Source organism: Erinaceus europaeus, chromosome 5, assembly GCF_950295315.1.
Source record: "Erinaceus europaeus chromosome 5, mEriEur2.1, whole genome shotgun sequence".
Lineage (NCBI taxonomy): Eukaryota > Metazoa > Chordata > Mammalia > Eulipotyphla > Erinaceidae > Erinaceus > Erinaceus europaeus.
The window spans coordinates 8,930,547-8,956,955 of NC_080166.1; the positions used below are offsets into that span (position 1 = coordinate 8,930,547).

Sequence of the window (26,409 nt, forward strand, 5' to 3'; positions counted from 1 at the left end):
TGCTGATGACAAACCAACTGGAAAAGACACTGTTTTTTTTTTTTTCCTTCTGTGTGTGTGTGTGTGTGTGTGTGTGTGTGTGTGTGTGTCTCGAAGGTTTTCACAATGGCTTCAAAGGAAATCTGAATCAATCATTTGTTTTGACCCAAGAGTAGCAGAACTTATTTTGAAGACTCAAACAGGCAGCACACATGTAAATAGAAATCTGGGACTCCCAAATGCTAAGCTGAAAGGAGTCAGTCTGAAAACATCAATTCTACTCAGCATTTATTTTCATTTGAAGATCGTGGAAATCATATATAAATTGAGGACAATACAAGTTCTTCTTGCCTGGCAGCTGTCCAACACAAAATCTGTTAACCTCTAAGTATACATACAAGATAGTTTAAGAGAGAGACAGGGCAGTAGGGCAGTTAGTCAGCAACCGATATTGTCGACTACAATAGATAGAAAGTTCTGTCATATAAATTAATTGCCATTGCAAAAAAGGCAACTGCTTTAGCAAGTAAGGTACAAAATGGGTAACTCCCATAAATATAACAAGAAGCTGAGTAAAGAAATACATAACAGACTGTTTTTCCTATATAATATCTGAATATGCCAACTAAGACACCTGTGGCACTTTACATGAAAATGGGAATCCGGCAGTTACGGACGGACGCACACCCACCCCCCACCCACATATGCCCAGCCTAACCCCCCTCCCCTCCCCCCAAGTGGATTTCCAAAACACAGCAAATTCCAGGGTTACAAGACAGGATGCAGCAAGCCGGCGAGCTCCGAACTGCTAGACAAAGAAGGAGCCGTATTGACAGTTGTAAAGCATTAGGCGTCAGACAGAAACTTGTCAAAAACAGCTGCTGTTGGGTACTGATTGATAATGTTTTCATTCTGACGGCTGAGACACTGCAGACAGTCGTGGGTCTGAGAAGAAGCCCATCTCTGGCACACACATGAACACACACACACACACACACACACACACACACACACACACACACGGAAGTCATTTAACAGATGGCTTGGGAGCACTCAGCCATAGTATCTTCAAAAGACAACACTCTACATTTAATGAACTTGCAGAGGAAGCAATGCCTAATAATCATTTATTACATATATATATATATTTTTTTTTTCCATAGAAGATGAGCACAACAGGATAAAGTGAAATCAGGAGCTGGGTAACTGGTCATTGGGATAAAAGTTTTTGTGCTGTTCACAGATTACATAGTGTAAAAATTCTCAGGGAAGCTGTAGACAAAATTGACTATGAATCTGTTTTGATCCACTCCATTAAAAAATGCTTAAAGAAAGTATCCTAGGCTTCAAAGGTAATGATTACATTAAAATCCACCTACAAGATTAAACCACAAAAACTGGATCTGAATGATGTCTATCTTCTGAAGAATTACAAGGTCTTACGTCACCCTGTAATGTAGGCTGAGTCTGTGGTATTTAGATATCAGTTCATGCTACCAAAAACTTACAAACATGTTTTTATTGCTCTGGTGTAGGGAGCAGGTTTTTTTTTTTTTTCCTATCATTTGGCCAGTTAGTATTTTAAATGGTCCAAAAAATTTTTACAAAATGTTCCACAGAATATTTTACTCATAAACTTCAATATCCATAGATTATTCCTGATATAGAAAAACGCCAAAGATCCCAAACCTTAGTAAAACTGTACATTTATTTCTATGTAATGTTATCATTCAATTAAATGAAAACTAATTTAGTTCCAAAACTGAATCTGAGCCCTAAAAGTATGTATTTACTGCAGTCCCAGTACAATTTTTAAGGGCACATTGCAACCCCTGAAAATAGAGGCTTATAATAGAAATACTGATAGACTTTTAATTACTAGATGGCGACATTAGCAGACTCCATTAAACTCCATTAGTACTTAATGAATGAATACACAGATGATATCTTTATCATCTTATTAGTCCACCCAGTTTAAACCTTAGCCAGTGTAAACTATCTCTCATTGGGTTATTTAAAATTTTTCATCTCTTATTTTAAAAATTATTTTTTTTCAATTAGACACTTAAGTTTTTTTTTTTTTTTTGAAAAAAGATATGTTGTGTTGCAGTTGATTTTATACAGGGTAATATTTCCAGTAAAAATATTTGAGGGCCAGATGAAAGAGTAATCTGTGTTCATGCACTGTGCCTACCTACATTTTCACTAACTTGTCTCAAAATGAAAACAATGCCTCCGCTCGCTCTTAAGAGAGAGAAAGGAGGAGGTAACTTCAGATGTACATCAGGGAAATAAGCATCTTGTCTGTACGTTATTCAAAGCTGATTTGACTATGGCAGAATTTCCTTTCTGATAAGGTGAAAAATTGGAGTTTTTGGTGCTCGATTTTTTTCATCATCTTTAAGGCCAGTATACAAAAAAAATTAAAGTTAAATAAAGTAAAACAATATAAAGTAGAACCTCTAAGAGTTCTTGAAAATGATACACATGGTCTGAGGAGTACTAAACCTCCAAACACAAACACAGGGAAAAATGAGTCAGGGTTCTGTGAGTATCCCTGAGTCTTTCAGAAAGGATCTGATTTCTGTGAGCCATGGATTCTATTCATCTTAACATAGAATACAGAAGAGACACTTAGAGCAACAGAAGGAAGAGACATGCGGTGAAGATAATTAGTGATAAACAGAGAATAAATTCTCTCAGTAGTGTGTACTTGATGTTAATGCCAATGATAATTCACCTGATTTACAGAATATCCACTTTAACAGAGAGATGAGCATTTGAGATAACCAGAGGGAAATAGATACTGAAGCCTGACAGTCTTGATATACCAAAATAAAATCAAATGGGTGAACTTGATAGGTCCAAGGTCTCTTGAGAACCTGCTTTCTTTGCCAGACTTCACATCCGTACAGCTTCATGATCTTTCTCTTCTAACAAATTTATCAGCTGAGAGAAGCTATCTTTCAAAGCATCCATATCATCCAGTGAGCAGGGCTGCAGGATCCAGCGTTTTCCCCGCGCAAGTGGTTCAAGCTCAAAATATTTTTTGACCTGAAGGGAGGGGAAGAAAGATAACGCCATTAATTATTTCAGAACTTTTCTCATATGAGCGACTGAAAGAGATAAAGTGGGATTGAGGGAAGGAGGATTTCAAGAACATAGATGTACGGCGAGATCTGAGACTTTGTAGAGAATCCCATTTACAGCTATTACAGTGTGGGTTATACGTGGTGACCCCATAGGAGTGTTTTCTTCAGGGGTGAATGACCCTCTTACAAGCCACCATTACACCCACACACTTAACAGCATGGGAGGTCTGACGAAGACGAAGAAAGAATTAGACGTAGTATGGCAGGAGGCAAAATATACCGCAGATTCCAGAGTAAGAGTCAATTTAGTCAAAAGAACGTTAGCAGAGCAGTGTTCATTCCATATCTTACTAACATAATAAAGTTGGTCACGACCTCTCATATGTACTATACCAAAAAGTCCTACCTCTGTTACTTTGACCATTGATACATACACATGAAAAACAAGACTTAAATCTTGTTCTTTCCCTCTAAATTTCTAGTATCTATTGTTGAGACCCAAGAATGCAATATTTAGGGGAGAGGATAGCAACTAAGTGATTGCACAGACACTTATCTGTATACATATACGGGTATAAAGTCTTGGAGCTCACTTTACCTCCCAGCCCTGAATTTTCAGGTAGGGAAAAGTAAAGAATGTATAACTGGTATGTGGAGTACTTGCTATCAAAACAAACAAGCAAACAAGCAAAAACCCTGTCTGATAAATAACCAATCCCACATCACTCAGTGGTGGTGACTAGCAAGGGGACTGACTAATAGTATCCAGGATTACCAACACCTGACCACAAATAAATATCAAATCATTACATTTTCCAAAGTTTGTGACAAACTTCTCTTTCTTTTTAATAATATGGCTTTCATTTCTTTTATTCTTTAATCTTCATTAATTGGATAGAGACAGAAGTAGAGAGGGGAGGGAGAGATAGGGACAGAGACAGAGAGATACCTGCAGCCATGCTTCCCCACTCACAAAGCTCCCCCTTCTGCAGGTGAGGATCAGGGGCTCGAACCTATGTCCTTGTGCACTATACCGTGTGTGCTCAACCAGGTGCTCCACCACCCAGCCCCATGAACTTGTCTCAAAGCGTATAAAAGAAAACAGAAATTATGAAGTGTATTACCCTCACACACACTGTATCTTGTAGGGATGGAACAGCCCATTTATAGTCCACCGAGGCTCAGTTAACATAAAGTTCAGGCTGGAGCAGTATCAGAAGAGGTACTGCTCAAAGACATTCTTGGCTAACAAATTTTATTAAATCCCATGTGCCATGGAAAATTCCAAGGTCTTGCCTTCGTCAATACTTGACCCAGAAAAATTAAAAAAATAAATAAATAAAAAAGAAGAAGAAAGAAAGAAAGTAAGAAAGAAAGGAAAAAAGCATCTCAACCTTAAGCCTTTCCCATCTGTGGCTTCCTTTGGCCTCAAGAGCAGTGATGCATCATCTAGAGTGGTATTGATATGTGCACATTATTTTTGTACTGAAAGATATATGCAAGAAATAATTTACATGCTAACTCTGGGACCACAAACATGCTAACATTTTAATATATTCAAGAGTTGAAGAGTGAGCCCCAAAGTCCCATAGATGTCTACTAATTCATGATGAATACTACTTAAAAAAAATGCCCATGAGAGTAAAAGGACGCTCACTAAATTTTAATCCTATATAGTCATAAAATTGCATTTGCAGATCAGAAAATGGGTATACAACTCCAGACCAATTTTAGCTCGAAGTACTTTCTGTTTTTGTTTTCCACAAAGTCTTTTTCATATCATCCTATCAATCAAGAGGACTGTCCCTTAAAAAAAAAAAAAAGAAAAACTGCCTTATTTTCTTTAGCATAGTGAAAACTTCTAGGAGAATACTAGGAGTCAGACTTGCCTCACCTTGGGAAGACATGCCAGTCAGCCAAGCAAGGGAGACATTAGCCAGCAGGGCGAGAGAAGAGTTGGCAGGGGCAACAGGCGGGGGATGTTTAACTCTACAGCTAGAAAGAGGAGTCCGCTACTCTCATGAGTTTAAAATATGAGACGTTAAGTCTCCTGGCTTCTCTGACAAGTGAGGTTTCAGACTCGGCGAATGTTGAAGCGAAGGTCCCTGTGGTTATGATGCAATCAGATATTTTACCAGTAATACCGCGTCACACAAAAAATCCAGTATAGGGAGGAAGACATGCTCTTTCTACATTCTAGAACTTCAAGTCTAAAAGACTGCACTTCATTTATTTATTTCAAACTCAGGGTCTCACATATGTGAAATACATGCTCTTTCACTGAGCTGAGGTTGCAGCCACAGAACAGTTTAGATGTTGCTAAAAACTGAGGTAAAGGTGGCTAGCAAGAAATTCTACAATATTAAAACAAAGGAAAAGATTTACACAATAAGTACATGACAGACAATACTTGCTCTGATGGATTCACTTGAAAATTCATGGATCTGTTTTGCTGGTAGCATAGTAACTGCTAATTTGAACAAAACACTGTTATATTTAAAGAATCACTAAACATTATAGTTTGTGCTATTTTGTAATATGGGACACACACACACACACACATACACACAGAATAAGGATTTTAGCCACTCATTAGCTTGGTTTCTAGGCAACTGAAAAGACAGTCTATCATGTAGACACACTTGGAAAATAATAAAGATGTCTGGAGGTACTTATGTTCCAGAAGTTGTTCCTACTGAATATTAAACCCAAGAAGGAAATGGAAGCTGTGGTTACAGGGTGGTCACCAGATAAGGGATCCAGCTGGTAGTAAGTTGACAAATAGGGCTGGGTCAACTGAGACTTTTCAGATTTGTGACTTAAGTGAGTCTCTACACTACTGTACTCACAGGACTGGTGTCTGATGATGATTTCACACAATTTCCCAGTTATAAAATCAATTTTAAAATAAGGCTGAAATTCTAGTGATATGCACAGACTAGACAGCCACTGGCTGCTGGGTCCTCTGGAATGTTGTTTTCCATCACTCGAAGTTTCACGTTTCTAAAAGCGAAGGGTGTAATACAAGAGTAGGCAAGACGATGACATTCTTTGATTAGACTGATTCCTTGGGGATGGCATTTCTATAGATAACATTTGCGGTCTTAGATGAACCTGAACTTCAAATTTTACATCCCCTGTATTATAACAATGGAAACTGTCCACAGTTACACCTGACTTGCTCAGCGATTTAATTTTTCGCCTTTCTAAGTGCTGAAGGCTACTTTAAAGAAAAGTGTCTAAGTTTGACCAACATGAATCACATAGCAGGGGCCAGGTCGTGGGACCTTGGTAGCATACACCTTGAACATAGACCCGGGCTGAAGCTGATGGCCCCCCCATCTGATGAGGGGAAGATTTCCAAGTAGGGGAGCAGTGCTACAGGTGTCTCTCTTTCTCCCTCTGTCTCCCTCTCTTATACTCTCCATCTCTATCAGAAAATAAAGAAAAAAGGAAAAGATCTGTTCACCATAAATCATAAATGGTGGACTTGTGTAGGCACTGAGTTCCAGTGATAACCCTGGTGGCAAAAAAAAAAAAAAAAAGAAAAGAAAAAGAAAGAAAGAAAAGAAAAAAGGATTACATACTCACATCTGATGTACTATATGTCAAGTTAAAAAGCAAGTTGCCTGTGATGCAAGAAGCTTTTTTAAATGATGGACCCATTTTTATGGTAATTTTCTTATCAAGATAAAAATTTAAAGATGACTTCAAAGAAAACAAACTGAAGTTTTCTGAACACTTTATCAGCTGCTGAAATGTCCCGGTTGGCTGGAAACTGCTGGAAAAAGGAGATGATGACTGTTTCACACTGGCTTCTGGAGGTGGCCCTAGGGGAATGACATCAGAATGCAGCTGTTTGGCAACCTGGGGGTCAGTTAGCTGTTTTCAGGACAGCCATGGAGAGTGGGTATTTGTCAGGGGCCCTGGAGATAGGAAAACAAAGCCACCTTCATTAACCAACCTATTTTAGCTATGTCATAAGCACCCTTCTTCACTCAGACATCCAACTGCTGGGTGATGTGCATTACTGCATTATTCCATTCTTCACACATCGCACTTACTGTAAAGTCCTAATATAACACAGACTCATCACTGCTAATGTTGGTAGCAGCTGCTAAACCTGTGAGACGTTACATAGCACAGGGGACCTACTCATTAGGTGAGAGATAGCCTTTATGTCTCGTGAGTAGAGGAATAACGAAATGATCCTTTTCTTCTTGACGGGACCTCGAATGGGTCTGGAATGGTACTCGCTGACTTCCCCCCATCTTGATTACACTTAGCATTCAACATCTCACTTGCAAACCCACTGTGACTAACACAAACAGTATCTGAAATGCAGCTCTGGGGCTTTCTTTCCAATCACCGGGGCCAGCCCCATTGAGTTCATAACTAATACTGCTTGTCTTCCCAGTGTTTATTTATTCCCTTTTGTTGCCCTTGTTTTTCATTGTTGTAGCTATTATTGATGTCGTTGTTGCTGGATAGGACAGAGAGAAATGGAGAGAGGAGGGGAAGACAGAGAGGGTGGGAGAAAGACACCTGCAGACCTGCTTCACCCCTGTGAAGTGACTCCCCTGCAGTTGAGGAGCTGGGGGGGGGCTCGAACCAGGATCCTTCTGCCAGGTCCTTGTGCTTTGCGCCACCTGCGCTTAACCCGCTGCACTACCACCAGGCTCCCATCTTCCCAATTTTTCTTATTAAACCACATAAGCTGTATATGCCCAGACTCAACCTCATTTTCATTTTGAAACTGTCTGGGAATCAGGATGAGAGGACAGTCCAGGAAGGGTTACTTAGTATTTTTACACGACACAGAGTTCTTCTCTAAGCTCAGATATTTATAGTGTTTCAACCCACACCAATTTGTGGGAAAACATTATAATGCAAGTCAGGGCACATGATAACTCTTTCCTATCTGGGTCTGTATTGTGTATTCTACAATGTGTCACCTTTTGTTCTGTTGAACTTGATGTTGTCATCACCAACCAGTGCTGGAGATAACTCCAAGTGCCCTTTCTCCATCAGTGTTCAAAATATCAGGGGTGTCTGCCCTCGTTGAGAATTGCTGCTGCAGTCTGAGTGAAATGCAGAAATCTCTTGCCGTTGTCTGGGGATATTAGCTTATCTGTCCACACCGATGTCATCACAGGAGATAGAAGCTGGATATCTGGTTTGCCCAGACCAGACACCCCCTACACACACACACACACACACACACACACACACACACACACACACACACACACACATATATTCCCATTTGTGCAAAACCCAGCAGGTTATCATAGGTCCCCTCCTAGGTTTGAGGGTGGTTATAAAGGGTTGTGGAAATCTGCATCCTGAACATTGGCTCCCAGAACATCATTCATTCAACCACCGCTGCTGAGGGAGCCGGGTTAGTGTGTGAAGGCAGCACCAGCACCAGTACCAGTGCTCCATGTGCCAATGAATGGGGGGGCGGGGGGCGACTAGAGCAGGGTACTGTCAAACCAGAAGAAAACAGAAACAACACCTGACAAGAGAACTGGCCTCATCAAGTGATTACAAGTCTTCCAGCCTTCTTCCCAGTCCCAAGCTTTATGGTGACCTTAAAAAGCCACTTAATGGGAGTCGGGCGGTAGCGCTGCGGGTTAAGCGCACATGGCACAAAGCACAAGGACCAGCACAAGGATCCCGGTTCGAGCCCCCGGCTCCCCACCTGCAGGGGAGTCACTTCACAGGCGGTGAAGCAGGTCTGCAGGTGTCTATCTTTCTCTCCCCCTCTCTGTCTTCCCCTCCTCTCTCCATTTCTCTCTGTCCTATCCAACAACCATGACAGCAATAACAACAACAATAATAACTACAACAATAAAACAACAAGGGCAACAGAAGGCAATAAATAAATATACAAAAAAAAAATAAAGCCACTTAATGCTATATATGTAAGTATATAATGTTATATACTTACATATATAGCAAAAACACTCTCACTTTGTATTTGAAGGGGAAGAAGAACAATTAGTTCATGTAAAGAGGGCTGTGATGCTTTAGAATAATGCACTCTCATTTTTTTAAATCTTTATTTATTAGATAGAGACAGCCAGAAATGGAGAGGGAAGGGGGGTGACAGAGGGGGAGAGAGAGAGAGAAAGACACCTGCAGCCCTGCTTCACCACTTGTGAAGCTTTTCACAGGTGGGGACCGGGGGCTCAAACTTGGGTCCTTGCGCACTGTAACATGTGCGCTCAAACAGGTGCGCCACCATTTGGCCCTGACTCAGATCTTTTTTAGACTCCTTTATTAACTAGAGAGAGGAGGGGGGATTGGGGAGAGGAGGGGGGGAAAAGGGGGGGGAACTAGAGAATCATTCTGGTATATGTGATGTCAGAGATTAAACTCAGGACTTCATGGTTGAAAGTCCAAGGCTTTATCTACTGGGTACCTCCTGGGTCATGACTTGGAGCAGTCCTTAATGTCACTTTATCTACTGGGTTCCTCCTGGGTCATGACTTGGAGCAGTCCTTACTGTGGCTTTAAAGGCATCAGGGTACACGATGGGTCTGAACTCTGAGCTGCTTGCAACTCTCATGAAAAAGTATTATTATTATTATTTTTTGGTCATTTCTGGGGCCTCATTACTCTGGGTTATTGAGAGAGAGAGAGAGAGAGAGAGAGAGAGAGAGAGAGAGACCCCATGTTACCACTCAAGCACATACAATGCCAGGGACTAATCTTAGGACTTCATGCTTGTGAGTCCAATGCTTCACCCACTGGCCACATCTGGAGCGCCCCCCCCCCCCATAATGCTGAACTCATGTAAGTTAATATGACTAAGCAGTATCTTGAAAGAAGGTCGTTAAACCATAGAGCTCAAGACACTTGTTTCCTTCATCTCTGGAAAAGGAATCTGTTCTCACAGAAGACAAAACCTCAGCTCCTTGGAACCAATAGTCAGCATGAGTCAGCAGCTAGGACAGTCATGGAGACAGTGGCTGAGCGTCACAAGTGAAACACAAGAAGTTGTGAAGAGACGTGTGGCTGTGCAGGTAGAAGGGTAAGCTGGAGAGTGAAGTAAGAGCACATGGCTCAGTGAATGGACATCAAGGAGTCTATTATGTATTTATCATTTTTTTTCTAGTCATTTAAAATACACAGTGTGTTTACTGCCTCCATTGCATTTTTCAAAGAACTCCATGAACACACACACACACACATAATATCTTTTTTACTTGTTTCTAGACAACTTCGTATTGGTTCTGAACTCTGGTTCAAGTGTGATCTGGATGATAAATTTGCCCCAAGGATCCAATTCAGAGTATGTGAAGAGAGCCTGAATGGACTGAAATTTTGTAGGATATTGTCCATGACTGTTTAAAAAGAGGTAGAGCAAACTCTGCTCATCTCCACGCTAGCTCCTCATTTTAATCACTAGAGCAGATGCACATATTGTATTAACATGTCACACTAGGGGAAAACATTTGCACTCAAATGCTGATGGTGTGCCTTCTCTTTCCAACAAGGATGTCAAATTGCACAAGTCATGAAATCGGCCACAGTCTGGAGTATTTGCACGAAGGAAATTGGCAAGGGCAGCAAACCAAGACTGCTTTTTCTTTTTCTTTTTCTCTTTCTTTCTTTCTTTCTTTCTTTCTTTCTTTCTTTCTTTCTTTCTTTCTTTCTTTCTTCTTCCTTCCTTCCTTCCTTCCTTCCTTCCTTCCTTCCTTCCTTCCTTCCTTCCTTCCTTCCTTTCTAGAGGGCTGGCTGTCAGACACTTAGCAGCACTAAATAGATGTTTCTTGTCTGTGTCTATGAAGGAATTCTCCAGCGCTGTTGTCTTAATCACAGAAGCTCAGGGAGCAGCCTTAACTTTGTAACCTTCACCAAAGTCAGAGGGAAACCTGTCCCCACCATGGCTCCAAAGCAAGGTCTGGAGATAAAGCGGCAGGACGTCATGAAGATTCTTCAGAGTGTATTCTTGGCAGCTTGTTCAAAGTCAGGTTAGTCTACAGAGAGCAACAACAGCTGTTTTCTTTTTCATTGTACTACTTACAGGCTTAGGAAATCCTTAGAAAGGTACTAAATATGTCACGAGGGGCAGAAATAAATACGACAGACAGAACCAATTTTCTATAGTCTCACAATATTACGACACAGAATTGATACTTGTTTTTACTGAGTTTTAATAGGATCCAGGAAAAAAAATGGCTTAATGTTAACCCAATCCCACCATTTTACTTTGGGGCTTAGTATATACGATGGATACTTGATTTCAAGAACACCAGATATAGCAGAATAGTTTAGTTTTGATAAGATGGCTCATTGCTTAAACAAAGTATTGCCTTCCTGACTTCGGAATAATTAAAAGTCAGACAGATGTATAGGTTATGACCTGTGATTGAGCCTCGACTTCTTATCAGAAATTGTTTTGCTCAGTCGGTAAGCTCTGATGTGTAGCACATGTGACAATAACATAGACACCCAGTTTCCCAGAACAAGTCAGCATATTCCAGGAATGTCAAAGAAAGTGATCCCACTTGCTTTAGTGGCAGGATGCCAAATTGGTAAAGCATTCCTATCATTTCCTTAATCTGTTAACAGAGCAGTCTAGAGGGAATTATATTTATTTTCTCTTTTTGATCTATCTGGGATGTGTATGTGTTTTTTTTTTTTTTCTCCTCCAGGGTTATTGCTGGGACCCGGTGCCTGCACCACAAATCCACTGCTCCTGGAGGCCATTTTCCCCCCTTTTGTTGCCCTTGTTGTTTTATCGTTGTTGTGGTTATTATTATTATTATTGTTGTCATTGTCATTGTTGTTGATAGGAGAGAGAGAAATGGAGAGAGAAGGGAAAGACAGAGAGGGGAAGAGAAAGATAGACACCTGTAGACCTGCTTCATCACCTGTGAGGCGACTCCCCTGCAGGTGGGGAGCCGGGGGCTTGAACTGGGAACCTTACTCCAGTCCCTGTGCTTCACGCCATATGCGCTTAACCCGCTGCGCTACTGCCCCACCCCTGTGTATGTGTTTTAAAGGCCAATCTAAAAAGCGTGTTTATCAGACAGCCCCTGTGGGAAGCACACATTAGGGACAGATGCTTCCTGTATACAAAGGCCAGTGGAAGATGCCCAGTATTCCTGCCTCTGCACCCTCCTCCACGCATGGTTCTTCCTGACCCTCTACAGCCTGAAGTGATTTTTTTTTTTGCCTCCAGGTTTATAGGTGCCTGCACTACGAATCCACTGCTCCTGGAGGCCATTTTTTTCCCATTCTTGTTGCCCTTGTTGTTGTTATTGCTGCTGTTGAATAGGACAAAGAGAAATTGAGAGAGAGGAGGTGAAGATAGAGAGGGGGAGAGAAGATAGACACCTGCAGACCTGCTTCACCGCCTGTCAAGTGACGGCCCTGCAGGTGGAGAACCGGGGGCTCGAACCAGGATCCTTATACCGGTCCTTGTGCTTTGTGCCAGGTGCGCTTAACCTGCTGTGCTACCGCCCCCCCCCCCCCCGCCCCAACCAAAATGATTTTTGCAGGAAGACGTTTGCTCCAAGTCTGGCTTCCAACTCAGCCCTCCTCAATCTGTACATAGAAAGGACTCGCCTATAAAAATTCTCTCACATTTTAAGAGGCAGCCGAAGTCCTCCCATCACCTTTAAGGGTAAAGCTTAGTGTTACAGAAGATAAAGTAGAAGGGACTTTAGTCACAAGAACCACTAACGGCCGTCTCCCCAACACCCAGATACTGTAAATTCCCTGTAAATGGTTTTGTTGGGACATAGCCATTTTTGATCAACGGACCTATGGCTACTTTGACATGACAATGGGACAAACAATGGCAAATCTGAATAACTGTGACAGAGACAGTGAATCCCACAAAACCTAGCATATATATATATATATATATATACCACTGGGTTCCTTACAGACAACTAACTAACTAAATAAATAAATAACCCCTCCTCACTTAATGCATTCAAGTATCTTCCTGCTGGGTCCAGTAAGGCACAAGGAACACTTGAGAGGGGTGTGCACCTTGGGGGTCTATCCATGACCTCATGTGCTAGTCTTCCTCACTATGGCTTCCACTTGAAGAGCACAGAGAGGCTGGCGGGGCTCTACTTAGGACTTCAGATGGTGGTGTAGCTGGCAGAAGACACACATCTCAACAAAAGCCTATTTTTTTTTTCCTGCTGTGTTTAACCTGGTGTTCTCTCATGAAAACACTTCTTAATGGCTCCAAGAACTGTACTACATATATAAATGGCCTCTCACTACTTACAGTTTATATTATTTCCTCCATTGCTGGCTTGGATTTTGTATTTCTTTACATCAGATTAGAAAAAAAAAAAGACATTTTCCATCAGGTTCTGTAGATATCAATTAATCCACCCTTTCAAAATGTACAAATCAGTGCCTTTCAGTATAGTTATAGGTATATCCACAACTATCACAGATATCTAATTTCAACACACAAAAAGGAAACCTACTCCTTCTCTTCCTTCTCCTCCTCCTCCCCCTCCTCTTTCTCCTTCTTCCCCCACCCTGACTTCACTACCATTTTCCTCTACCCTAGAGAGTTAGGTCTCCAACTTCCTCTTAGTTCTCCTCCCGTCTCCCTTTTCAGTACCCACATTTGCTGAGACAGACTACAGTCCATTAAAGAGATAGATGTCTTCTTCGTCACCAGGCATCCTCCCATTGTCTTTTCCCATAGCCCATGACAGTTACTAATTTACTTCTCACCTCTATGAATTTGTCCACTTTAGACATTAATGAAATGAAATTCCATCTGGTTTAGGGAGCAAGACTTCTTTTACTTATCATATTCTTTCAAGATTCATGTATGTCGTGGTACACCATTCTCTTTTTATGGCTAAAAACGATTCCATTGGAAGGATATAACATACTCTATCGATGCACATTACTGACTGATAGTCAGCCTGCTCCCACTTTTTGGCTATAATGAACTCAGTAACATGAACCACTGTTTTTCTCTTTAAGACAGGCATTACAAGTAATTACATAAATTTATGAGTTTGGGCTTTAAGGCTCAATGGGAAGGGAGCACAGCCACAAGTCTGTGTTGAAGACTATTTACATGAAGATTCCTAGTTTCACTCTAATAACCCAGATTTGGATAATGGGCCCCTAGGGTTTTTTTTGTTTTTTTTTAATCTACAGTTCTCTGGGGCTTAGACAATACAGATACAATCTTGTACTCTCTAGTTTACCCAGTACAATGTAAGACATAAGAAGAATATTTATTTATCCCTTTTAAAACAAGTTTAAAGAGCTCTAAAAAAACATAATGAAAAGGACAAAAGAAAAAAAGTACTGTATTTTACTTCATATTAAAAGTTTAGTAAAATAAAGAAAAAAAAAAGGAACAACAACAACAAAAAACTACATCTTAGAAAAGGAGTTCCCACTCTTTCCAATTAATCAGTCCAAGGTTTGATATTGGAGGTAGGATTTCACCAACAGCTACAGAACTGTAAGTCTAATTGGCTAAAACTACTATACATATATGCCTACAGGCAGCTGCGATGGATTGTTTTGCAAACAGAAAAGCAAACAACCTGTGATGGGAAATAGAACCACTCCAGAAATCTCAAGACCCATAGGACACTTGTGTTTTGAGTGATTCCTTTAATCTGTGTCCAAACAAAGCATCTAATTCTTATCTCAGAGAATGGAAAGCATTGACATATGCAACAAGAGAAGCAGTGGTACACTTGTCTCTGCATGCAGGTGCAGGCATCAGACTTTTCAATAACATCTATAACAAAGTCATTAATTACAGAGGCACCCAGCTTTCAATAGTACTTCACTTTCTTTTCTCTCTCTCTCTTTTCTCCCCTTTGCTAATAATTTCTATTCCACTCTTTCAAGCAGCTTTCATTTTGGGGACTGAGCACTTGGAGTGTGTTAGACTTGCTTCTCAATCTTTCATGGTTGGGATAAGTTAGTTAGGAGTTAGTTTATTTTTATTTCCAGGGAGCAACTCCTGTATGTGGGAAAAAACCTAGTTATGAAAAACTTTTTTTCTTTTTTTTTTTCCTGGCAGTAGAAGATGGTTGCTTAAAAAGTTCCCCTCCTGATATGTATGAAAGCTAGTCAAGTATGTACTAGACAGGAAGGGGAGTTAATGAGTGAAATCCCCACACACATCAGAGACAACCAATTAGCTTGTCTGAAACACAGGCTTGTAAAGCTATCAGTAACTTATAAAATGGTCTGCTACACGCAAGTAAAATGTTGTTTAAATGACTTGCTTAACTAGATGCATTCACCATGAAATTGATTCTTTTAAGGCTTAAAAAAAAACCTTAATACTCATTAACTGTGCATATTGAAACAGCTGAGTGGGTGGGGGTGTGGATGGATATTCAGCTATTGTAAAGTGCAGGTTGAAGTTATGCATTCCATATTTTATGAGGTTAAGAGCTATTGGGGGGAGAAGCGACTTCATCAATTATCAGCAGTTGTGTCTCCTTTGCAACTGAAATGGACCAACACAATTAGGTTATTCCTCTTCTGCTTGGCTAAGTGGCTAGATTGGGATTCGTTGATGTGTCCCAGTACTGAGAATTTATGCTTTTGTGTTATGAACTGTAGTTTTTCACCACAGTCTGTGATTCTTTCCAGGGGGATAAGAAAAAGCCATTTTGGTATTTTTTCAAATCTAATATTTACCTCAGACTGAACATAAAATCTCACCCCCCCAAAGACTTACTAACACCATTTGAGATGATTTGATGCTAACTGACACATGAATGACAATTACCCTCCTATTTCATACTAAAAATTTTTTTGGGAAATTGGATGGTTCTTTGGTGAAGGATAAAATGTACTGGCATGGATCTTGATAAAAGTGGAAATGTATCTCTGTGAGAAGAATCTTGTAAATCACCTTATTTAGTAAGTGATCTGAAGTTGAAAAACAAAAGGGAGGGGGGACATTCTGAAATAGTTTTTTGATCATGCTTCATATTTAGCTTTTCCTGTCATATAAGGACCCAGAATACAAATACACTTCAGCCAACAGCCGATCAGAATACCAGGAGAGCAAATACCCTGACTTCCCTCCAGCCTCTTTTCACTCTCAGTAATGGTGCCTATAATGCACTCCACAGGACCACTGGCCACTTGGCCTCTCCAAGGATTCTTTAACTCAACAAAATATTATGAAAAGTATCTTCAAAAAGTGGCGAAATAATTTTTTAAATAGTCTAGATTAATGGGCTTTTGTAATAAACTCTCTGACCTTTATCTCAATCTTGTAGCTTTCTGCTTTACAAAAGCTATAAGCCAGCGAGTCGGGCAGTAGCGCAGCGGGTTATAGGCAAGTGGTGCGAAGCACAAGGACCAGCGGTGTAAGGATCCTGGTTCGACCCCCTGGCTCCCCACCTGCAGGGGAGTCACTTCACAGGTGGTGAAGCAGGTCTGCAGGTGTCTCTCTTTCTCTCCCCCTCTCTGTCTTCCCCTCCTGTCTGCATTTCTTTCTGTCCTATCCAACAACAATGACAGAAATAACAGCTACAATAGCAATAAAAAAAAAACAACAAGAGCAACAAAAGGGAAAATAAATAAATAAATAGAAATTTTTAAAAAGCTGTAAGCCATCGTGACAAATCAAAACATCATATATGGAACCCAAATAAACATGTTTCGTATTGACCTTGTGGTACTGTGGCAGCACGCTGTCTTAACAACGGCAACATTTAGATGTTGGAGATGATTCAAATTCTTGGGTCTTAAACAGGAGACAGACAAATATGGCAAGTTCTTAGCCGCCAATGAAGGGTGCCAATGGCCCTGTCCAGATGCAGAGATATTCAAGGGATGTTTCTGTCAGCAGTTTGTCCTCTGGCTACGACAAGGGGCCACCATGGAAACACTGGGAGGATAAGGAAAAACAGGAAGGCAGATAGAGATGGGGGTGGGGGGTAGGAAGACAGGGAAAAAAATGCTCGCAGTCACCTCAGTATAACACGTGAGCAAAGGCAACAGGTAACAAATGGCTTTGTAACAAACTGCCATGTTGTTAGTCACAGGGAGAGAATTTCTTTTCCTGCTGGCAATACAGCCAGGAGCCTAATATCCTGGCAACTGAGAAATATGAGCTTGGAAAGAGGCTTACAGGCAGTCTGAGGGGAGAAAAAAAGAAAAAAGAAAAAGCTGAGTGGTAATATGTCCTGAGGAATTTTAGCCAAAACAACCCACACAGGACTAGTTGAACTCAGAATAAAGCCTGTAAAAGACAAGTCTGGAGAACATTACAATCAGACATAAGAAGAACACCAGAAAGAAAGACTGAAAAAGCCATTGGGTAGATTTGCCACAGCACTGTTAGCACGGTCTTGGGGCTTAGTTGTCATTACAGGATTAGTCCAAGACTCTAGCTCTCTGTGGTACTATTTGACAATGTTTGGAGATGTTTTCGGTAGGTACAGCCTGGAGCCTGGAAGGAGCCATTGCTATAGGTGGAGTATATAGTGGGGAAATGGCTGGCCAAAGAGGCAGTTAAATATCCAATAACATGCAAGGCAGCTTCCTTACACCTCCACCAATGAATGGTCTAGCCCCAAAACATCTATAATGGAGAAGATGAGAAACTCAGTAGTTGTGAACTGACATAGGAGGGCAAAAAAAAAAAAAAAAAAAAAACACATAGGGCAAAAAGCACTATTCACGATTCAGTCCAAGGTTAAAAACATCAAGTCCCTTGCTAGAAGCAGGAGGAGAATTAGGAGCTAGTTTGGAAACTGAGCCCAGGAGTTAGGTCAGGAAGTATCAATGGTTGGTGGCAAGTGTTCTCTTTTCTCTTGTCTAAAGTTAACATGGACACACGTCAGTGGGGACAAGTCAGAATATTGGATTATACGGAAAGAGCACTTTTCACTTTTTCTGCACATCCAATGTTTGTGTGGGACTCTGAGCCCACAAAGATGGACAGAGCAAGCTCCAGGTCTTAAGGAAATTACATAGTAGAGGAAGAGGTGTCAAGTCTCTCAACAACTAAGTCAGGTAGAAGTCAAATGCCATAGAGAATAAAGAGGCACCACAGCAATAACATATGCTACATGTCTGACCCCAAAGAGGACCTGAAGATAGGAGTTGAGTAACGAGCAGTCACACAGGCTGCAGATACGGATCAACTGACCAACATCCATGTCCGACGGAGAGGCAATTATAGAAGTCAGACCTTCCACCTTCTGCACCCCTCAAAGAGTTTTGGTTCATTTTGGGGGGGGGGATGTTAGGAGAAGATGACCCCAATTTCACTGGGACTCAGAATGTTTGTCATCAGGAATTTTTTTTGTTTGTTTTTTTAAATATTTATTTTATTTATTTATTCCCTTTTGTTGCCCTTGTTGTTTTATTGTTGTAGTTATTATTGTTGTTGTCGTTGTTGGATAGGACAGAAAGAAATGGAGAGAGGAGGGGAAGACAGAGAGGAGGAGAGAAAGACAGACACCTGCAGACCTGCTTCACCACCTGTGAAGCGACTCCCCTGCAGGTGGGGAGCCGGGGTTCGAACCGGGATCCTTATGCCGGTCCTTGTGCTTTGCGCCACCTGTGCTTAACCCGTTGCGCTACAGCCCGACTCCCAGGAATATTTGTTTTTATACCATCACTGAGAGGGAAGAGAATCTGGAAAACACGAGAGGAAGTCAGGCACTGTTTCGCTTATCTGTGTGGAAGAAGAAAAGGAAGGATACTTGATAGTAATGGGTGTGTGACAGAAACGAAGTGAAGGCAGGGTCCTAGGAGTGAACAGAAATGGAATAGATAAGAGATACAGACAGGCATACGGCCAATCCATATCTGTGATCTGGGGACAACTACCACAGTTTCTGTTGGAGCGGGTGGGGGCACAGATCAAAGATAGAAATCGTGTGGAATAATACTCCTATTGTTTTATAATATTGCAAATCACTATTTATAACTAATAAAAATAAATAAGAAGAAGAAGAAGTCACAGATAAAGACAAAACAAATTTTGGGAGGCTTTGGGGCCTTGGTGCATGGTAGTAGAAAACGAGCTAAGTGGGGTGATGGGGAGAGTTTTGCAGACAACTATCATGGTGAGATGAGAAATGGCACCTGTGTGCCACAACTGTACTGTAACTATTACCCTCCTCCCCAACAAAATGGGGAAAAATGGATTTCATAGCATAGATTAAAATAAAAGCCAAATAAATGGTGTAATTACCTAGGACAGTGACCCTTCACCATCCCGCCACAGGACACAACGGATGTCCAGGCCCCAGGGGCACCGCACTTCCAAGATGCTGCCGCACGCTATGCTCACGGCAGCTGGAGAACGGCTCGCCGGCACCTATGGCCAGGACAGCTCCTGCGGAGTCCCTCTCTCTCTCTCTCTCTCTCTCTCTCTCTCTCTCTGTCTCTCTCACTAAAGCAGTGATACTTGCTAATAAATTAAGTCATCACCTGTGGTACCAACAAATGAAACATGAACTGGAAAAGAGAATTTCTATTTTTATAAAAATCCAAGTGGGATGGATGTGTTCAAAGAATCTAATAACCAGGGGCCAATAGTAGAGCGCATTATCTATCCTCCACAAAGACCAGGGTTCAAGTCCACACCATCTATGAGGTGGGGGGGAGGAAGCTTGATGAATGGTGGAAGAGAACTTTTAGGTATTTCTCTCTCTCTCTGTCTCTCTTTCTCTATGTCTCTCTCTCTGTGTCTCTCTCTGTGTCTCTTTATCTCTCTCTCTCTTTCCTCCACCACCATTTCTTTCTATTGAAAAAAAAAATTCTGACAGGAGCAGTGAATTTTTTGTGTTGACACTAAGCCTTAGTGTCAACTCTGGTGGCAAAAACAAAAACAACAACAAAAGAATTCAATAACTGCAAATCATGAGAAAAAGATCTATTGAATTTGATTTGGGTAACAGATTAGAAGTGGGGGGGGGTTCAGATTGCTTACCAAGTGTCTCTAATGTATGGTTCTGTTTTATGGAGTAATAATAAGGATCTGTTTATCGACTGTACTCTGAGAAAAGGCAGTTACAGGTTCAATGTCAAAAGAACAGGATTATTTATATGCTTCCATGTAAAACAACTTCTTTAGGATATATATATATATTACACATATATCTTACTATATATATAATCTTTTTAGTTCTGCTTTATGGCAGTAGCTGGGATTGAACCTAGGACCTTAGAATTTCAGTCATGAAAGTCTTTTGTCTTCCCCAACCCCGAAGAAAAAGATACTTTTAAAATAACAAAATAACCAACTCCCAATTAACTATTAAACTGCCAGTTCTGATTAGGCCAGATAACAGAACTTCTAAATGTCAATTTCAAATCACACATTTTAATCTGTCTGCATCACAAGTCTTTTTAGAAGGGAAGTCATTAACACCCATTTCAGTTACAAGTTTAAAGTATTATATAGACTCTCATGCCCACTGGGGAAATCAATACTAGCGTCTAGCACCTCAAATCCTTTTATGAAAGAAAGCAGAGTAGAAATAAATAAAACTAAGATACTCAAACTTATTCACACACTCCTACAGTCTCCTGTAGACTCCTGCAGTCTCCTGTAGAAATAGTTAAGTCTCTTAAGCATATTATTAGGTATAACTATCAGTAGTTACCTTGATATGAAATGTAACACTAAAAACACTACATTATTTTAAATGTATTTAAAACTACTGCTAAGTAGAGCTTATTCCCATTCTTTATGCTCAGAAATGGAAAGAGATATAATGACATACGCCTACTAGAGAGTCAGGCGGTAGCACAGTGGCGTGATCACCAGGAGCCTAAGGATCCCAGTTTGAGCCCCCAACTCCCACCTGCAGGGGAGTCGCTTCACAGGTGGTGAAGCAGGTCTGCAGGTGTCTATCTTTCTCTCCCCCTCTCTGCCTTCCCCTCCTCTCTCCATTTCTCTCTGTCCTATCTAACAATGACAACATCAACAATAACAATAATAACTACAACAACAATAATGATAAAACAACAAGGGCAACTAAAAAGGAAAAAAAATGGCCTCCAGAAGCAGTGGATTCTTAGAGCAGGCACTGAGCCCCAGCAATAACCCTGGAGGCAAAAATAAAATTAAATTTAAAAGTCCTATCTTATTTGGAAACTATTATCTGGTTTTTTTTTTTAAATATTTATTTTATTTATTTATTCCCTTTTATTGCCCTTGTTGTTTTATTGTTGTAGTTATTGTTGTTGTTGTCGTTGTTGGATAGGACAGAGAGAAATGGAGAGAGGGAGGGGAAGACAGAGAGGAGGAAAGATAGACACCTGCAGACCTGCATCACCGCCTGTGAAGCGACTCCCCTGCAGGTGGGGAGCCGGGGTTCGAACCGGGATCCTTATGCCGGTCCTTGTGCTTTGCGCCACCTGTGCTTAACCCACTGTGCTACAGCCCGACTCCCCTATTATCTGTTTTATCTGACAGCTTTATTATCTGATATCTCTATATCTCTGTGTCAGTAAGATGGCAATTAAATTATAGTATTTAAAAATAAAGATTGATAGTAATGCCAACTCTAAAGTCGTACAAATGATGGCTTCCAAAGTCACTTTGAAAATATTTGATTTCTTTCTTTTGTGAGTGAGAGTGTATGAGAGACAACCCCTAACACTCTGGCATACAGACTGTTAGGTGCTGGATGCTAAGGTTGCATACTACCTGCTGGGCCTCCTCCCAGGCCTCTTGTTTATCTGTTTTTAAGTAGAAGTTATGCATTAAGACTAGGATGGAAAATGATGCTTGCAGATGGCATTTGCCTCTGTGCACTTACAAATTTGTCTCTGTGTGTGAATTAATCACCTGTGCCTTGCCTTGACCTTTAACACAATGGAATTTAGACTGCAGAAAGAAGGTTTGTAAAAGTTTAACTGCCTACTCATGACAACAAATCTTTCAAACAAAAATGAAGACGTGATGTGGCTGTGGGGAGATGGGTGGGAGGTGGGGGGAGATGAGGACGTGAGAAATAAAGTCCTGCCTGTTTGACTTCAGTGGATCATCCACACACACAACACATAGGATCTGTGCCCTTCCTGACAAGTTTAACACAGTTCACAGTTTTCATAAAACATATGGGCAAGTTGCAATCTCTTGCAGCTATTGAAACACTGGAATTCTGGCTGCCTATATGAAGCTAGAGAAAAAAGTCTGTATAAGCTTGGTCACAGGCTCAACTTCTTGCTGAAGAGCAGCCTAACTTGATAAAATGTGAAGACAGATACTCTGGTGTTGACCTAAGATGTGGGGGGCTGGGGGTGGTGGTTGCAAAGCTTGGGATAGTAACTTAAAGAATTGGGTTCCAGTAGGAAGTTTGTCTGGTTTGGATATGACTGTAGATCTAGTAAGTCACTAGATAAAAGGTCTTTCCTGTACAACCTGGCTAAAAAAAAAAAAGAAAGAAAGAAAGAAAGAAAGAAAGAAAGAAAGAAAGAAAGAAAGAAAGAAAGAAAGAAAGGTGTGGTGCAAGGCGAAAGGACTGGTGCAAGGATGCTGGTTCGAGCCTCCGGCTCCCCACCTGCAGGGGAGTCGCTTCACAGGTGGTGAAGCAGGTCTGCAGGTGTCTATCTTTCTCTCCCCCCTCTCTAGCTTCCCCTCCTCTCTCCATTTCTCTCTGTCCTATCCAACAACGACTGAAATAACAACAACAATAATACAAAGGTGTTAATGGGACAAAAACATACAGAACACAATGAAAGCTCTTAACACAAGATGAAGATGAAAGTGAACCGTCCAAATTGAGCTCTCTCTCAAATTAGGCTACTAATAACCTAAATAAGGACTTACTTAAAACACCAACAGACATAATTTATTAACTAGCACTCAAGCAAGAATTGAAGAGTCCTCTAAATAGACAAATTATCTTAGAGGCAAAGCAAGGCTTTGGAATGGCTTGTATAACTGTTCTCTTAATAGTTCTCATCAGATGCAACAAATTAGATGTGTATAACTTAGGTTTAAGAAATCCATTTGTGCTTTAAGTGGTTTAAAGTATTCTTATATCTGCACAAAGCATAGAAAGCTCTCTGGGAAATCATGAACCCCTTGCATACCCAATATCCGCCCCCCCCCCCAATCTTTCCCATCTGCCAGCTGGGTTTCATTTTAAGAATTTCACACTGAATATAAAGTGCTATTTTGGCCATGTGGTTTCCAGAAATGTGAGTTTGTAGTCTATTCAGATTGTACACAAGTGATTGACAGAGAGGAGATTAACCAACTGGATGTGATGAAGCCACTGTCTCTTCCTTCAGGTTAAGGATCCAGGAAAAGGTGGGTCATCCATCCTTAGACTGTTTTCTAGAGGCTGGTAAGAATTAGCAGGGGACTCATTTTTTAGTCAACTATTAAAGTGGCCATTCTACTTTGAAACTCTTATTCCTTGCTTTGTATACCTCTCACATCTACCTATTGGGTTATCTGAAAAGTCATAACATTTTCTTTCTTTTTAAAAAATTTTTTTATATTTATTTATTTTCCCTTTTGTTGCCCTTGTTGTTTTTTATTTGTGTCTTAGTCATTATTGTTGTTGTTATTGCTGTCATTGTTGTTGGACAGGACAGAGAGAAATGGAGAGAGGAGGGGAAGACACAGAGGGGGAGAGAAAGACAGACACCTGCAGACCTGCTTCACCACGTGTGAAGCGACTCCCCTGCAGGTGGGTAACCGGGGTCTCGAACCAGCATCCTTATGCCAGTCCTTGCGCTTCGCACCAGGTGCGCTTAACCCGCTGCGCTACTGCCCGACTCCCTACATTTTCTTTTTCTATGTGCTTCTAATGCAAAAATGTGTCAAGACTTTTCTAGCAATCCAGTATTTCTCCACATGCAAAATGCTAATGCTAAGTGTTTGTTTGCTTAGACATCCCTTGCAACAATGCTCATTTACTGGCACAGAACACACGACTATAATTACTTGGCCTTCAGGTTTAAGAATAAAATGTTGTGAAACTATGCATGCTTAGTCTTCTTGGGTAAGGGATAGCCTAGCAACTAAAAGAGGAAAAGGCTTTTATGTTTGGTGTATGTCTGAATTTGTTTAGAGGTTTTGGCCACATAGAAATATTTCAAACACCATTGCTCTCTTTTTCTTTTTCCTTTTTTTTTTTTTTTTTTTTTTGCCTCCAGGGTTATCACTGGGGCTCAGGGCCAATGGCACTATGAATCCACTACTCCTGGTCGCCATCTTTTCCTTTTCTCCGTTTTATTTGATAGGACAGAGAGACATTGAGAGGGGAAGGGGAGGGAGAGAGGGAGAGAGAAAGACAGGCACCTACAGACCTGCTTCACCACTTGTGAAGCGACTCCCCTGCAGGTGGGGAGCCCAGGGGATCGAACCTAGGTACTTGTGCTTAGTACTATGTGTGCTTAAACAGGTGCAGAACTGCCTGGCCAGCCTTCAAATACCACTGCTCTTTAAGCCTTTTTGCATAAAGTAGTCCTCTTTCCTCCAATAATTATCTGTCGTGTTTCAGACTCATTTTCTCAAGTATTGCATAAGCATTAAAGTGATAACTATACAGTAAGATGGCCTAGATCATTCATTTTGCAACTTTAGGATCATGCTGTTTCATTACTATAAAGCAGATTCCTTTTCTACTTAACACAATCTCGATGAAAGGGTGGGCACTCAAGCACTGACTTTTGAGAGGGGTGGAAAGAATATATTTAACTCTGATATTGTATACAACAGCCAGTCTCTAAATTAATGAGCACATCTCAACTTTTATCACACACACACGCGACTTGACATCAGCAGAAAAGTATATGTTTATTGTATCCTGTCAAGTTTGGTCCTGTTCAGAGCAAGAAAGACTCTGTCTGAAGGTGGGGGTCTTAAAATTCTAAGTCATTTTAGAGAAGGCTAACTATGCTTCTCCTCCCTTCCCTCAAGACAAAAGGAACAAACAAACAAGTACACTATAGAAAAATAAGTTATACTTACAGGAAAATATCTCCTACTTGCCAGCGTAACAAATATGGAACCATTAAAAACTCACCACTAGTGTTAGTTACTGAAAAAATATTTATTAATAAGAGAGAGAGAAGGAAGAGGAGAAGAATGAGAAAGGGGGAGGAGGAAGATGAAAAGGAGGAAGAGGAGGAGGAGAAAAGAGGGAGAAAAACAGAGCATCACTCTGGCATATGCAGTGCTGGGGATAGAACTTGGGACCTTATGTTGTATACTCCACCAATGTATCACTTCCCAGGCTGTGAAATCTACACTAGTACACATTGAAGTTCAGGTATACCATATAAACAGCTACAAAAGTTATCCATATGGAAAAAGCCAAATCAAACTGGCTAACACTGAGGAGTATACCTCTATTTTATTGGTCTTGGGAAAAAAACTTTTTAGTTATCTTTATTTATTGGATAGGGACAGTCAGAAATAAAGAGGAAATGGGGTGACAGAGACGGAAAGAGATGGAGAGACACCTGCAAACTTGCTTCACCACTCACAAAGCTTTCCTCCTGCAGGTGGGGACCGGAGGCTTGAACCTGGGTCCTTGCGCATTGTAATTTGTGCTCTCAATCAGTTGTGCCACCACCCAGACCCAGAAAAAAAAAAGTTTTATAGTATCGGTGGTTTAAAAAAAAATCTGGCAAAGTAAAAGAAGTACATATGAGCAAGTCAAATGGCAGAAAGGACAAATTTTTTAAAATCTTTATTTATTGGATAGAGACAGCCAGAAGTCTAGAGGGAAGGAGGTGATAGAGAGGGAGAGAGACAGAGGGACACCTGCAGCCCTGCAAAGACAGAGAGACACCTGCATCACTCGCAAAGCTTTCCCCTTGCAGGTGGGGACTAGGGGCTCGAACCCGGGTCCTTGCACAGTGCAACATGTGCACTCAACCAGGTGTGCCACCTCATGGCCCCAGAAAGGACTTTTTTTTTAAAATTTCTTAATTGGGGGATGAATGTTTTTCAGTTGACAGTAAACACAATAGTTTGTGCATGCAGAACATTTCCCAGTTTTCCCCATAACAGTACAACCCCCACTAGGGCCTCCTCTGCCATCATGCTCCAGGACCTGAACCCTCCCCTTCCCCCACCCCAGAGTCTTCTACTTTGGTGCAATACATCAACTCCAGTCCAAGTTCTGCTTAGTGTTTTCTCTCCTGTTCTTGTTTTTCAACTTCTGACTGTGCGTGAGCTCATTCTATATTCATCCTCTATTTGACTTATCTCACTTCACATGATTCCTTCAAGCTCCATCCAAGATGGGCTGAAAACAATGAAATCACCATTTTTTATAGCTGAGTAGTATTACATTGTGTATAGAGACCACAACTTGCTCAGCCACTCAGCTGTTGTTGGACACCTGGGTTG

The 26,409-nt window shown here is 41.0% G+C and overlaps 1 protein-coding gene across 2 annotated transcripts in view; it reads right to left on the bottom strand.

Annotated features, from left to right (window-relative positions):
* Positions 1-254: 254 nt before the first annotated feature.
* Positions 255-26,409, bottom strand: part of ARL15 (ADP ribosylation factor like GTPase 15) — a 486,820-nt gene continuing 460,665 nt past the window's right edge. For both annotated transcript variants that reach the window (XM_060191032.1, XM_007518899.3), the window contains one exon: positions 255-3,033. In XM_060191032.1, the coding sequence (XP_060047015.1) occupies positions 2,881-3,033 (153 nt within the window). In that variant the 3' untranslated portion in view covers positions 255-2,880. The remainder of the gene's footprint in view (positions 3,034-26,409) is intronic.